This window comes from Hypomesus transpacificus, chromosome 6 (assembly GCF_021917145.1).
Source record: "Hypomesus transpacificus isolate Combined female chromosome 6, fHypTra1, whole genome shotgun sequence".
Taxonomy (NCBI): domain Eukaryota; kingdom Metazoa; phylum Chordata; class Actinopteri; order Osmeriformes; family Osmeridae; genus Hypomesus; species Hypomesus transpacificus.
This window is the reverse complement of record NC_061065.1, coordinates 10,644,314-10,660,604: the sequence shown is the minus strand read 5'-3', so window position 1 is coordinate 10,660,604 and position 16,291 is coordinate 10,644,314. Positions and strand designations below refer to the sequence as shown.

General features: G+C 42.5%; 2 protein-coding genes across 2 annotated transcripts in view; one reads left to right on the top strand and one right to left on the bottom strand.

The window, feature by feature from the left end:
- The first annotated feature begins 880 nt into the window (after positions 1-880).
- nr2e1 (nuclear receptor subfamily 2, group E, member 1) lies at positions 881-9,599 on the top strand. The gene is given in 13 exon segments (XM_047021259.1): positions 881-1,100; positions 3,696-3,841; positions 4,739-4,826; positions 5,087-5,324; positions 5,653-5,716; positions 5,718-5,771; positions 5,773-5,799; positions 5,917-5,940; positions 5,942-6,014; positions 6,285-6,415; positions 6,418-6,436; positions 6,617-6,722; positions 7,016-9,599. Coding segments are annotated over 13 exon segments (1,191 nt in total). The 5' UTR covers positions 881-1,042; the 3' UTR covers positions 7,179-9,599.
- A 3,283-nt stretch (positions 9,600-12,882) lies between these two features.
- snx3 (sorting nexin 3) overlaps positions 12,883-16,291 on the bottom strand; it is a gene marked incomplete at its 5' end in the record, with an annotated part of 3,547 nt that continues 138 nt past the window's right edge. Inside the window, 2 exons of the mRNA XM_047022151.1 lie at positions 12,883-13,672; positions 15,627-15,751. Of these exons, the coding sequence (XP_046878107.1) occupies positions 13,567-13,672; positions 15,627-15,751 (231 nt within the window). The remainder of the gene's footprint in view (positions 13,673-15,626; positions 15,752-16,291) is intronic.

Below are 16,291 nucleotides of genomic sequence, written 5' to 3'. Positions count from 1 at the left end.
TTGAACTTAGTCCACCTCCTGCACGAAATAAACATAGACCAGATACCTCTACACACAACAGGGGCACAATAAAGTGCGCGTGACATATGTCTATACACACATTTGTAGGGTTTTGAGGAAAGTTTCTACATTCAACGCCTGTCCTGATTTGAACGTTTACACGTTTTAAGATGAATAGCCTAGACCTAACGCCAAAAGATAGCCATGACTACATAAAATTGGTTGCTCCGGTCAACCCGCCAAGGATAAAGCGTCCTTTAGCCACAAACGTGTTCATAAATTAATTGAGAGCGGCGTTTATGATGGTTGCTTTTCTTTTTCTTCTCGTTTTCAACCTCTCAATGTCTTTGGAACCATCACTTCATTTGCCTCCTGAGTGCCCCCCCTCTCGCTCCCCTTCCACCGGATGACGTCATACTGGCACAGGAGTTGGGAGTAGAGAGCATGGGGGAGCTAAGTGGCTAAAGGAAGTGGAGTTCTCCACCCTCCGCCTCCTCTCACACTTCTCATAAATATTACTATGCTTTCATCTAACGACTTACATCAGTAAGTCACCACGGCCTCGGGTTTAAACAAGCTGTCTTTGCGCTAGCAGTTGTTTAGTGACACTGGAGAATATATTAGTTATCTTGGATCAGTTGTTTATACCCGCTCCGTCTACTTTGCTGTCTGTTTCTTTTTAAAATTCTGACTTTGTGCGCCAGTTGCGCTCCGAGAAAAGAAGGACCCGATCTCCTTCTCCCCTTGAAACTTCTGGCTCCCGGCTACGGCGTTTCCCTCATCCAGTCCAACACTTGGGCTGACTCTACCAAGACTTGACGGAACCGACCCTACAACTTGACACCTGGATTTGTGCGAATCGTGGAGAATTTGCAAAAAAAGTTGAGCAACCGGACAACATTGAAATAAACTGGTTCCAGAGGATACTGAACACACATGTTATTATTAATCAGCTTTGATCACAAATATACACAGAGCCAGTAACCGTGGATTTTGACTCGTCAGAAGTACTGAAAGTATTCCTGAAAAGAAAGTATCAACGATGAGCAAACCCGCTGGTTCAACAAGTGGCTGTTTAGATATTCTCAATGTTAAATCAAGTAAGTGCATTATTTTGTCTTTGCGCTGGAAGACTTATAGATAATAACAACTTTAACAATCCAATAATAGCCCTATCATATTGAAAATATTCAAATTAGACAGCTATGTTGACATCCGACGTTAAAGAAATATGTTAGGCTACGGTCCGATGCGCTAGGTGGTTGGATGCGTATCTCTGTCTGTATGTAACTAAATGTTAGATTTACGACTAGTTCTTGTTTAGTTGCAAATAAACGTCAAGAATATTCGTGCACTTATAAATAATATGATATAGAACTAGAATATAGAAGTAATTGTTCTCATTGTATAATACCGTCACTTAATGAAGGCTATTACATTAGGCTAGTAACTGCATTTCTTTGCTGGTGTATTTTTCATGGGGTAGGCTATTTATTGTCTTAGACATAGGCCTATAGATCTAAACGTGTAGGTTTGAATATTCTTTAATTTCTGTTAACAAAGCTACTATTGGCTAGTAAAACTATAAAATGTAGAGATAAATGCAATGCTTCTAATCAGACTATTAGTCTGTGGGTTCAAAATAGCCCTTTTAAGTGTTCAAAATAATGCATTAACACATGGCACAAATGTGTGTGTGCGTGTGTGTTGTGATCAGTTGTAAAGTAACCCATAATGGGATGCCGTCATTTGGGGAAATTTGATAACCTGGTGAATTCAGCGAGTTTGGAATTATGAATGTATTATGTGAAGAAGCAAAAAGTCATTTTCTCACAAAAAAAACTACACACTTCACACAACTTGGTAACTAGGCCCAAATAAATTGAAATAGGAATAAGACGCCAATTTTGCAGATATTTATCTGATAAAGATATTATTTGAAATAATATTTTGCAAATGGCTTTATATTACACACATGTTTGAGACTATATATAGCCTACTTACAGATTTATTAGCTGTTTGCAACGTTAAAAGTAGGCTACAGGACCGTTCACTAAACGTCTTCAACAACCTAGTTTCATTGCGTTTTGGTCTAAAGTTTCAACACACGCAGTCTTTATTTAAATGTTGCTGCTTCAAGTTCATTCACACATTGTGGGTGGTCACAAAAAAGCTAAAAAAAAAATAATAAAAAAACCTTTTCCCTTAGTCAGTAAAACTCAGTCAGGTCTTTCAGCAGGTTTTCGGCTTGATGGTAATTACGTTAATGGAATATGCCATATATCTTTAAGCAATTACGGAACACAATGGCGACGAATAGGTCCCCCATGGCGAGAAGTTAAAGACGTTTTCTCGTTGCACAACAAACTCGTGGGCAGTTTTATTCCTTTGAAACAACGTTATATAGCCTATATATTTCACCATAATATATGCTTGATTAATAAATTAGGCGATGTTTAGATAATCTTGATGTGCTCGTGTGCGGCCTGTATATATAGGCCTCAAACTTCAGGACTGCCTGTAGCAGTGTAAACAACTTGTAGGCCGATATTGCATGTTTTCGACATGACTGCAAAAGAAGTACAAAGAGTGTATTTCTTGCAAGATAACAATGACAAAGCATTTCTAAAACACATTTCTTTACATCGAATATTTTACAACGACTTATAATGTTTGCCTAACTAATTTTAGGCTGAAGTTGTTGTTCAGTTGTTTTCAAAAAAGATTTTCCTTTGCAATATTTGACATTGTGGAATTTTTTTTCGATCTTTTTATGTTAACGAAATTGTAATATGCCATTTCAATTTCATTCCGCTTTGCATATTCGGGGTAGAAGTCCCAAATCTTTGCCGAAGTCGATTGTTTTTGCTTCCCTGTTGTTATCAGGCGGGCAGAATACGAATTCCCATGCTACCCTTTTTGACGGGTCACTGGTGCAGCAATGAGCAGGTGGCAAAACGTCAGTGTAATTACATAGACGGCTTTCCCCTCCATGAAAAAGACTCCCTCATATACATACAAATATACTTCTTTTAAATAGATTTGAATACAGAATCTTTACAAAAATCACATTTTTTCATCTACTCCGGGTCGATTAACATACACTTCATTTGAGTTCGTGAAACGAGTTGGTGTGTATTATTCTCGGTGCCGTGTCACTCCCTAATCCGCAGGCCTATAGACTAGCAGGATAAAGCAGCTGTCGAGTCCCATTATGAGAGGGGAGTTGGCAGCTTGTCGAGATCGGGGCAGTCAGACGAAGTTCAATAGGGAAAATCATTAAGTTAACACTTTCCCTAATGTCTCCATTGTGTTTCCACGGACATTGTCTTAGAGAACCCAGATATGACGCTTCCCACCGGACTCACCAGAAATACGCGCGCTACATTCCCATGGCTGGACTGTAAATTAAGGCGCGGAAACTCTGTCTATTGTCATGTTGCTCTCTCTCTCTTTCGCTGTGTGTGTGTGTGTGCGTGTGTGTGTCTGTGTGTTGTTTTCCCCTGATGTTATAGTGGCGAGAGGGGCTGCATGATGTTGGGGGACACAAGCCAGAAAGTTTGACCTATTTGGCCATACTCTTTTAAAGTTTCAAACTTTGTTATTCGTGTTGTTATTTTTTGGAACGGGCTATTACGCATGCATGCCCACAAAGCAAAAGTGATAAATAGCTCCTAACATGTATTTTTTCTCAGGTCGGATATTGGATATCCCGTGTAAAGTGTGCGGCGACCGCAGCTCGGGTAAGCACTACGGCGTGTACGCCTGTGACGGCTGCTCAGGGTTCTTCAAGAGGAGCATTCGCAGAAACAGAACCTACGTCTGTAAATCCGGCTCACAGGTAAGACTTGTTTGTAATTATTTTAATGAAACAATTGGGAATTTAGCATTTAATAAATTACGTATGTAATGCCCAGTACACCCAGGTGATGCCCCCTATCTACATCTACCGTTTTTCTTGTGATTTCATGTGATTTTACGCACGCTTTTAAGGGTGTTAAGGTCTTCCTTCACTGCCGATGGTCTAGGGGGCCTAATCTCAACACCCCAAGTCCCATTAACTGGGGGGCTGAACACAGTCCCCGCTTTAATGTATTAGGTGTAATCCAATCTAATGTAATGACACTAACGCGAGGATTTAGCCAGCAGTGGGCGGGAGAGATAGAGCCTACTTATCCACATGAAGGGATGAGACTGCTGTTGAAGCCGCAGGGGATCAAGTCAATGGCTATGATAATAACACGATCCTTCACCTGTGGATTGGCATCCTGTGAAGAAAATGTTTGAGAACCCTTTCACGTTCACCGTGAGAGAGCAAATCACCTAAACTGAACTCTCTCTCTCTTTCTCTCTCTCTCTCTCTCTCTCTCTCTCTCTCTCTCTCCTCTCTCTCATCTCTCTCTCTCTCTCTCTCTCTCTCTCTCTGTCTCTCTCTCTCTGTCTCTCTCTCTCTGTCTCTCTCTCTCTCTCTCTCTGTCTCTCTCTCTGTCTCTCTCTCTCTCTCTCTCTCTCTCTCTCTCTCTCTCTCTGTCTCTCTGTCCTCTCTCTCTCTCTCTCTCTCTCTCCTCTCTCTCTCCTCTCTCTCTCTCTGTCTCTCTCTGTCCCCCCCCCCCCCCGTCTCTCTCTGTCTCTGTCTCTGTCTCTCTCTCTCTGTCTCTCTCTCTCTCTCTCTCTCTCTCTCTCTCTCTCTCTCTCTCTCTCTCTCTCTCTCTCTCTCTCTCTCACGTTTCCATCAAAGGGGGGATGCCCCGTGGACAAAACGCACAGAAACCAATGCCGAGCGTGCCGCTTGAAAAAGTGTCTGGAAGTGAACATGAATAAAGACGGTAAATGGGCTTAATTAAATTATCATTTTGGCTATACGCCGGTAGTGACGTTTTGATTTGAGGTGGCGAAATCGGATGGAAAGTCGTATTTAACTGAATCAGTGGACAGAGGGGCTAACAGAGCATGTATTCATAACGTTCTCATGAGAGGCAAACCTATTCACCACTTCAGCCGCCACAAAACACACATTTTAGTAAATAAGGCGTTCACAGACGAGTAGGTTGCTAAAGAGTCTCGTCTTTGCCCCCTGATTACACAGCCGTGCAGCACGAGAGGGGTCCAAGGACATCCACCATACGCAAGCAGGTCGCCCTATATTTCCGGGGGCACAAAGAGGTGAATGGTTCATCGACCCATTTTCCGGGTTCGTCTCTACCGGGGCCACCGTTCTTCACCACGGTCACGCAACTGGAGCCACACAATTTGGAGATGAGCACGGTAGCCAGCACCCCGGAGAGACAGACCATCGTGGGCCTTGCACAACCCACGCCCAAGGTAAAAGGTCCCTTTCGGCCTTTCGGTCCTATGACTCTCGTTCTTGTTCTGTTGCAAGAGGTTTAGAAGTAGACATTCTGGTCCAGATTCAACAGCTTCGAGGCACACAAATCTGTCCTTCACATTTTTCACCCAAAATCCAGCTCACAGCCACGAATATTTAATATTAACACGTTTGTCAGCATATGTTTATGCGTGTCTTTTTTACCTGTTAAATCTTATATTCACAGTGCTAATGTTGTCACATTTGACCTTTTACATTAAATGTAGCCTACAACATTTTACAAAAACAAACTCTGACTGTTTTGTAACATATTTCCATTACAGTACCCCTCATGAGGTCAGCGGCACGCCAATGTACTTGTACGAGGTCGCCACCGAGTCCGTGTGCGAGGTCTGCCGCGCGCCTGCTGTTCATGAGCATCAAGTGGGCAAAAAGTGTTCCCGCCTTTCTCCACTCTTCCGCTACCCGACCAGGTATGATTGCGTACTAACGAAAACAACCATTACTCTACATGGTCTGCAGGTTTAATGTCTAATGTGTGCTCAGTTGTGGTCATTTGGGAAACTGAGGTTTAGTGTCCTCTTTTCCAGCTGATCCTCCTTGAGGACGCCTGGGAGAGAGTTGTTTGTTCTGGGCATCGCGCAATGGGCCATCCCCGTAGACTCCAACACTCTTCTTGCTGTTTCCGGTACGTAAAAGTAATACGCACGGGGAGTCATAGCATGATTGTTTAAGATACTGTTAACTATTTTTTTTTAAAAACGTTTTACAATAATCTGACGTTATAATAGGCACATTTTTATAACATGCCCGTCCTACGAAAAAGATATTAGGCTATGACCTTGTGGCACTAAAATTGATCAATTTGCATTGTAGCCTGTAGGCCTACGTTTAACACGTTATTTATTTTACAACGCAATTAAATATTTACTAAAACATGGTTTAATTCCCTCTCAAGGCATGAACACAGACAATACAGAATCCCAACGATTGAATAAGATCGTCTCAGAAATACAGGCACTGCAAGAGGTCGTTACCCGTTTCAGGCAGATGCGTCTAGACGCCACCGAATTCGCCTGTCCTGAAGTGGCATCGTGACATTCAAAGCCGGTAAGTTGAGGAGGTGGTTCAGTCTAGTCATGGTAAATGCAGTAATTAGGATACAGCACTACATCAAAACAAGGATTGATTTAATGCTAAGAAGCCAAACAAAAAAGAGAAGGTAAGAAAAATGGAATGACACAAAAATATTTTTGTATCATTTGTATGTTTCTCTTTGTCCATATGCAGTACCAACCCACAGTGGGGCTGAGTTGAGAAGTTTCCGCAATGCCAGCGCCATCGTCGCTTTACAAGATGAGGCCCAGCTCACTCTCAACAGTTACATACACACTAGGTAGGTCAAACAGGAGCCTACATGCATTGTTACAAACAATGCAAATGTTTATTCCATATATCAAAGTAGACTCGGTTAAAGAATGGTTTGTTGCCAAAATGAACAGATTTAGCATACACCTGTTCAATGTGTGTGTGTACTAGACTGGTGTAAAAGCACAAGTGCCTCCTTAGCTATTGATTGAAGAAAATACGTACTTGTAGGCCACCGTTTGAAGAAACGTAAAACAATAGCATCCAATCTCAGACAATAACTGGACAGAGTCTCATGCAATAAAATATGATTTATTTCAGATATCCAACTCAGCCCTGTCGCTTTGGGAAGCTGTTACTGCTGCTGCCCGCCCTCAGGTCTGTCAGCCCGTCCACCATCGAGGAGGTCTTCTTCAAGAAGACCATCGGAAACGTCCCCATAACAAGGCTGCTCTCCGACATGTACAAATCAAGTGACATATGAATTTTGGAAGAATCAGAGTCACACATTTGGAGAGGAGTCCACGACTGGGCACACAGACAGAGACATAGAAAGGAGCACTGAGGTTGTAGCATTCGATTTCTGAAGGACGCGAAATGTCACGTTATCTTTGTTTATTTTGATACAGTTCAGCATTATTACAGCATGTTGATACGATTGTAAAACAGCTTGATTTCACCAAGTAGGCTAGAGAATAACCGTTACCTTAAAGCCAAGGTTGCAAATTCTCTTATAGAATTGGATGTAGCATATTGAAAATATTCAGAATGCACTGCCAGCTTTGGTTTACATACATAGGCCTACTAAATCTATATAGTTGTAAAGAATCACTCGGGGATGAAAACCTGCTTATAACAAAAGGACTTTGAATCTTTCCTGATGTTTTTGAGTGTGTGCAAGACCAATGAGCTTCACAACCAATGCATTTTCAATCCTTTATTGCAATGTTCAATCCGAGCGACTGGAAGAAACCAAAAAGACGACGCCGGGTCTACGACAACGGGATTTGTCCACACTGTCTGTCCCTTGACCCAGGGCTGAAACCAAACACGGTGGCGCGTCAGAACTGCGCGACAAGGCGCACGCAATGGATAGGGGGAGAATTTAGCTCAGGTTGGGAGCTCTTAACTATTCCCCATGAGCCCCGCTGACCTGACCTGCAACAGCTCACTCATGGACTTAAATAAAGCCGCCTCAAATTGTCTGTTGGACTCTTGATACAAGTTTAATTTGAGCGTTCAGGTTTCTGTGGTCATCGTGTGTGTGTTGTTGTGTTGGTGTGAGGCGCAGCATTAAAAACTTTAGCCTTTGTGATTTTTCACACTAACACTGGAAAACAAATGTTCAGCACTTGGATTTTTTGCTTGCTGTAAATATTTTTTTCTGTTGTACAAAGTGGGAGTTTTAACTTGTGAGAGTCGTACTGAAATATAATAGAATAAAACAAAAATTAATATTTGCGCATTCTGTCTTCTGTCTTTCACAAGCAAAACATCACTTGTTTTTCATTGCTAGTGTTCAGTTAATGTAAAAGTCAATATGCCTACATGTTTGAAAGTATAAATGAGTAAAATGTGCTCTTCATAGTGCTCACTGAGGAGGTCCAATTGGTTGGACCTTGACGGTAACATTTTCTAGAACACTCCTTGGTAGAAGTTTGCAATAACAGAATGCCAAGTAGTCTCTTCATGGCTAAAGAACATTTACAAATCAAGGGTGCTACTCTAATTCCTGATCAGATTTCTATGAGAATTTCCCTGCGTGAAAAAGTAACAGCCCAAGGGACAGTGCCACACAAATGAAAGACCATCATTGTTTTGATGAATTCAGTTGCCCACAGTACAACACTATAAACCTTTCCCAGAGACTGTAGCAACAAAACCACCTGTAATGAAACCCCTAACCCAGACCCTGGTCTGTAAACATTGCCCTTATACAGCCTCTGTAGCCTGTTTTAAACTTGGACCCATAGTCTATAACCATTGCCCCTAACCAGCCTGTGCCGCTCTGGATAAGAGCGTCTGCTAAATGACTAAATGTGCCCCTAACCCTGTGCCCAGAGACTGCTGCCCTAAGTATGAACCGAGCATGTAAACTGAACCTCAAGCCTACACCCAGAGGATGGGGTCAAGTCCCAACTGGTGTTAATTCGACTTCACATGCCTTCCAGCTCCAGGACTGCGGGTGAAATACTTATATAGAATACTTACAATATTGAAACAAGAATCACCACCCAACACAATCACCTCGTGCATATGAGTGCGTTTGACCTGTTTTATTGGAAAATTTTCAAAATAAACAAAATGGCACAGCAGTATACAAATCTCGAAACGCACATGGCCAGTAGAAATGCTTCAGGTTCCCTCTGTGCATCTGTTTTTGCTCATTAGAAAATCATTTACAGAAGAACTGTTGGCTGGTGTACACACACATGCTTCTGTTCACTGTGGAAGGGACCATCTACAAGTGTGATTTTCAGAGGCAGGGACCGTCTAAAAAGTCACAGTTATGGTGCGGACATTCCAATTGTACAACGGTGAGGAGACAACTATCAAGCATGAGGCTTGTGCACACGGAATAGTGGACATTCTGTTTCTTTTTAAAAATGATTATATATCCAGGACATACCATACTGATAAATACAGGTAACATAAAATACCCAAGTTAGTGGCATCTCCAGACAAATAAAATAAGAAAGACGATTATACAAATTATATTCAACCACAGTTATAAAGAGTAGACCATTCTTAGTAGGATCTCCAATAGAGAGTTGAAAACAAGCCAAAGACAAGATAACAAATCAAACAAGACTAAAAGACAGCGTGTGACTGCAAAACAAAGAGTGAAGATCATACAAGTGTTTGTGGACTAAGCAGGACCCCTTTAGAGATTGAGAGGGCTTTGGGTATTGGGCTGGGCTGGACCATGCTCTTAGGCTTGCCGTATTTTGGAAGGGGTGTAGGTCTTGTCCACAGACTCATCCTGTAGAAACATGTGCAGGCAGCGCTCATTTTGAGCTAGGGGGTGACCGGCCACTCTGAAACACACCACAGAGGACAGCTTCAAGTCAAAAACACAGACAGCCTCAGATACAGTCAGCAAATCACAGAGAGCCTCAGATACAGTCAGCAAATCACAGAGAGCATCAGATACAGTCAGCAAATCACAGAGAGCATCAGATACAGTCAGCAAATCACAGAGAGCATCAGACACAGTCAGGAACAGTATCAGACACACCGAAAGCAACAGATGCAAAGAAAGCAACGCGGACAGACACACAGGGCAACATATATACTGCAAGGAGGTTACACAGTTAAGCAGCCTTAATTCTGCTTACATATGGATAGTCACACACCCAAAAAAAGGTCCCCAATTGTAAGGTCATGATGCCTTTCTTGCTAAACAGACTGCACACCATGCTCGACCTTCTTCAGTACAACTGGAATTTCAATACTATATTAGTTGAGATGAGATATATTTCTCAACTAATATAGGATTAAGAGAGCGAGAAAGAGAGAGCGAGCAAGAGAGACAGGGAGTAAAGAGAGAGGAATTTGCAGGACATTTTCAAAAGTTCTGTCTTAAATCTCTGTGAAACATATGCTGCCAAAGATGGGGAGACTGATTAGGACCACTCCGCTCTTAGACCCTTCTAAAAACCAATCAGGTCTCTTGGAGGACACATCATCAAGATATGCTGAAGGAAACGTAGGAAATCATGTCCCTCCCCAGTGCTACCAGTCATGATCACAGCGCATCACTGCACTGCAGCTCAACTCTGCCTACGCAAATGAGAAATACCTCGAAGGGACACAAACATACGAACCCTGGAACCCTATGTTTCTCTTTGTCCATATGCAGTACCAACCCACAGTGGGGCTGAGTTGAGAAGTTTCCGCAATGCCAGCGCCATCGTCGCTTTACAAGATGAGGCCCAGCTCACTCTCAACAGTTACATACACACTAGGTAGGTCAAACAGGAGCCTACATGCATTGTTACAAACAATGCAAATGTTTATTCCATATATCAAAGTAGACTCGGTTAAAGAATGGTTTGTTGCCAAAATGAACAGATTTAGCATACACCTGTTCAATGTGTGTGTGTACTAGACTGGTGTAAAAGCACAAGTGCCTCCTTAGCTATTGATTGAAGAAAATACGTACTTGTAGGCCACCGTTTGAAGAAACGTAAAACAATAGCATCCAATCTCAGACAATAACTGGACAGAGTCTCATGCAATAAAATATGATTTATTTCAGATATCCAACTCAGCCCTGTCGCTTTGGGAAGCTGTTACTGCTGCTGCCCGCCCTCAGGTCTGTCAGCCCGTCCACCATCGAGGAGGTCTTCTTCAAGAAGACCATCGGAAACGTCCCCATAACAAGGCTGCTCTCCGACATGTACAAATCAAGTGACATATGAATTTTGGAAGAATCAGAGTCACACATTTGGAGAGGAGTCCACGACTGGGCACACAGACAGAGACATAGAAAGGAGCACTGAGGTTGTAGCATTCGATTTCTGAAGGACGCGAAATGTCACGTTATCTTTGTTTATTTTGATACAGTTCAGCATTATTACAGCATGTTGATACGATTGTAAAACAGCTTGATTTCACCAAGTAGGCTAGAGAATAACCGTTACCTTAAAGCCAAGGTTGCAAATTCTCTTATAGAATTGGATGTAGCATATTGAAAATATTCAGAATGCACTGCCAGCTTTGGTTTACATACATAGGCCTACTAAATCTATATAGTTGTAAAGAATCACTCGGGGATGAAAACCTGCTTATAACAAAAGGACTTTGAATCTTTCCTGATGTTTTTGAGTGTGTGCAAGACCAATGAGCTTCACAACCAATGCATTTTCAATCCTTTATTGCAATGTTCAATCCGAGCGACTGGAAGAAACCAAAAAGACGACGCCGGGTCTACGACAACGGGATTTGTCCACACTGTCTGTCCCTTGACCCAGGGCTGAAACCAAACACGGTGGCGCGTCAGAACTGCGCGACAAGGCGCACGCAATGGATAGGGGGAGAATTTAGCTCAGGTTGGGAGCTCTTAACTATTCCCCATGAGCCCCGCTGACCTGACCTGCAACAGCTCACTCATGGACTTAAATAAAGCCGCCTCAAATTGTCTGTTGGACTCTTGATACAAGTTTAATTTGAGCGTTCAGGTTTCTGTGGTCATCGTGTGTGTGTTGTTGTGTTGGTGTGAGGCGCAGCATTAAAAACTTTAGCCTTTGTGATTTTTCACACTAACACTGGAAAACAAATGTTCAGCACTTGGATTTTTTGCTTGCTGTAAATATTTTTTTCTGTTGTACAAAGTGGGAGTTTTAACTTGTGAGAGTCGTACTGAAATATAATAGAATAAAACAAAAATTAATATTTGCGCATTCTGTCTTCTGTCTTTCACAAGCAAAACATCACTTGTTTTTCATTGCTAGTGTTCAGTTAATGTAAAAGTCAATATGCCTACATGTTTGAAAGTATAAATGAGTAAAATGTGCTCTTCATAGTGCTCACTGAGGAGGTCCAATTGGTTGGACCTTGACGGTAACATTTTCTAGAACACTCCTTGGTAGAAGTTTGCAATAACAGAATGCCAAGTAGTCTCTTCATGGCTAAAGAACATTTACAAATCAAGGGTGCTACTCTAATTCCTGATCAGATTTCTATGAGAATTTCCCTGCGTGAAAAAGTAACAGCCCAAGGGACAGTGCCACACAAATGAAAGACCATCATTGTTTTGATGAATTCAGTTGCCCACAGTACAACACTATAAACCTTTCCCAGAGACTGTAGCAACAAAACCACCTGTAATGAAACCCCTAACCCAGACCCTGGTCTGTAAACATTGCCCTTATACAGCCTCTGTAGCCTGTTTTAAACTTGGACCCATAGTCTATAACCATTGCCCCTAACCAGCCTGTGCCGCTCTGGATAAGAGCGTCTGCTAAATGACTAAATGTGCCCCTAACCCTGTGCCCAGAGACTGCTGCCCTAAGTATGAACCGAGCATGTAAACTGAACCTCAAGCCTACACCCAGAGGATGGGGTCAAGTCCCAACTGGTGTTAATTCGACTTCACATGCCTTCCAGCTCCAGGACTGCGGGTGAAATACTTATATAGAATACTTACAATATTGAAACAAGAATCACCACCCAACACAATCACCTCGTGCATATGAGTGCGTTTGACCTGTTTTATTGGAAAATTTTCAAAATAAACAAAATGGCACAGCAGTATACAAATCTCGAAACGCACATGGCCAGTAGAAATGCTTCAGGTTCCCTCTGTGCATCTGTTTTTGCTCATTAGAAAATCATTTACAGAAGAACTGTTGGCTGGTGTACACACACATGCTTCTGTTCACTGTGGAAGGGACCATCTACAAGTGTGATTTTCAGAGGCAGGGACCGTCTAAAAAGTCACAGTTATGGTGCGGACATTCCAATTGTACAACGGTGAGGAGACAACTATCAAGCATGAGGCTTGTGCACACGGAATAGTGGACATTCTGTTTCTTTTTAAAAATGATTATATATCCAGGACATACCATACTGATAAATACAGGTAACATAAAATACCCAAGTTAGTGGCATCTCCAGACAAATAAAATAAGAAAGACGATTATACAAATTATATTCAACCACAGTTATAAAGAGTAGACCATTCTTAGTAGGATCTCCAATAGAGAGTTGAAAACAAGCCAAAGACAAGATAACAAATCAAACAAGACTAAAAGACAGCGTGTGACTGCAAAACAAAGAGTGAAGATCATACAAGTGTTTGTGGACTAAGCAGGACCCCTTTAGAGATTGAGAGGGCTTTGGGTATTGGGCTGGGCTGGACCATGCTCTTAGGCTTGCCGTATTTTGGAAGGGGTGTAGGTCTTGTCCACAGACTCATCCTGTAGAAACATGTGCAGGCAGCGCTCATTTTGAGCTAGGGGGTGACCGGCCACTCTGAAACACACCACAGAGGACAGCTTCAAGTCAAAAACACAGACAGCCTCAGATACAGTCAGCAAATCACAGAGAGCCTCAGATACAGTCAGCAAATCACAGAGAGCATCAGATACAGTCAGCAAATCACAGAGAGCATCAGATACAGTCAGCAAATCACAGAGAGCATCAGACACAGTCAGGAACAGTATCAGACACACCGAAAGCAACAGATGCAAAGAAAGCAACGCGGACAGACACACAGGGCAACATATATACTGCAAGGAGGTTACACAGTTAAGCAGCCTTAATTCTGCTTACATATGGATAGTCACACACCCAAAAAAAGGTCCCCAATTGTAAGGTCATGATGCCTTTCTTGCTAAACAGACTGCACACCATGCTCGACCTTCTTCAGTACAACTGGAATTTCAATACTATATTAGTTGAGATGAGATATATTTCTCAACTAATATAGGATTAAGAGAGCGAGAAAGAGAGAGCGAGCAAGAGAGACAGGGAGTAAAGAGAGAGGAATTTGCAGGACATTTTCAAAAGTTCTGTCTTAAATCTCTGTGAAACATATGCTGCCAAAGATGGGGAGACTGATTAGGACCACTCCGCTCTTAGACCCTTCTAAAAACCAATCAGGTCTCTTGGAGGACACATCATCAAGATATGCTGAAGGAAACGTAGGAAATCATGTCCCTCCCCAGTGCTACCAGTCATGATCACAGCGCATCACTGCACTGCAGCTCAACTCTGCCTACGCAAATGAGAAATACCTCGAAGGGACACAAACATACGAACCCTGGGGTCGTCAGCTTTTTTTGCCAAATTACAAACCCACCCTCACCAGAAATTAAAAGACCAAGACCCAGAAGAAGCAGGACCTTGTCACCCAGACCCCGCAGGTCAAGACCAGTACCAGCTGGGTCACACAACCAGGCCAAGCCCAAACAAGCAGGCCAACTCATACGTCATTTCCCAGCATCCAATCTAGATCCATCTCCATCCATTACTAGATTACAGAGGAATTTCCTGGGTCATGCCTCATCATACTAAAGACATCAGTTACCCCCAGCCCTGCCCACCCCCAGCCCTGCCCAAAACCAGCCAATTAAGGCTCAGGGGGGGGTCAACATCTTTTCTCTCCAACTCTCCCTCACCCTTCTTGACTTTATCTTGAGTGTTAATTTCAGTTGATAAAGTACATGTCCATCTCCTTCAGAGTGGAGCTAATCTGTCATGTGTCTCCAGTGGTGCTCATGTTCACCAGCAGGCAGAGTCAGAGGGAACAATGCTCTCAATCACAGATTAAGCAACGCTGCTAAGCAGCTCTAAAGATATTAAGTCTGAACAAAGACATGATCAAAATCTGTGTTTAATTCCAGAGAAAAAACAAGCACACAAAAAAAAAGCAATTCAAACCAATTGTATGGACACTTTTTCTCACCCCCATCTTATACATATTTAATATTCAAACACGTACAAACTAGATGTATTTGCACATGAAACAAAGATAATAGCCAAGTGTGTAATCAAAGCAACTAATTACAACCCCACTAACTTTTATTGTTCTGGCGTGGGGTTGAAGACACGCAGGATCAAAAATAAGCAGAGGTACACATACACCGTCCCTTTAAGGAGGCGCTGTGCTGTAATTTCAGATGCAATTATCATAAATTACACGTCTCAAAAAAAATAAGTGAAAAGAAAAAAGTATTGAGGTGGTGGAGATCGGGGGGGGGGGGGGGGGGGGGGAATTTGCCGCCTCTGTTGTTCTCGTTTACAAGGCAATTATAAGACAGTTAAGGAGGAAAATCTGTGTGTGTTAAGGATGGGCTAAAGAAGGGATTATTTTAGTGATTGTATTTGGATGTTGAACAATGCTGACAAAGTGTTGCGAAAAAGAGAGAGATCCATAACTGAACCAATCAATACTGCCTGAAAGGACACACAGATGTGGACATACTTGTTAAGGAACTGCTCCAGTCCCTGTCTCCGCTCCTCGATGAAAGAGTCATCAAATATCCCATCATCCCCTCGAAACGGAAGTTGCCGGAAAAGAGCTTTCCCTGGGAGAGGGGGGACCACTACCTTTGGAACACACACACAAGCACATGTATAACAATTTATATACAACTGCAAAAATGACTCCCTATTAAGTGTACCAAACCTATAACCAGGTTTGCATAAGCACCAATCAACCAGAATCTGCTCTCTAGATCAACACTGTAACATGCGTTTGATACCTAAACAACAAACATAGCAACCGGCAAACACAAATAACACCAGTTACTTAGGTACCAGCACTCTGTCCAATACAACACACCCTGTCTGCTAGCAGTCATAACACAGCCCAAGTACTGGGGCTGCAGTTATTACCGGTAGATATAAGGCTTATCATGCTACAGTTTTAGATCTTGTGTGTGTGTGTGTGTGTGTGTGTGTGTGTGCATATATGCACACATTGCAGATGGGCTCGGTTAATGTTGACACTAACTTTCTGGGGAAAAGTTGGCAACTCTAATGAGCCGTTTACAGTTTGATTTGTGTCTGTTTGGGCTCAGTGGCAGGCAGACAGACAGACAGACGACCTAATTAGTGTGTGTGTGTGTGTCTGCCTCCAGCTCATCT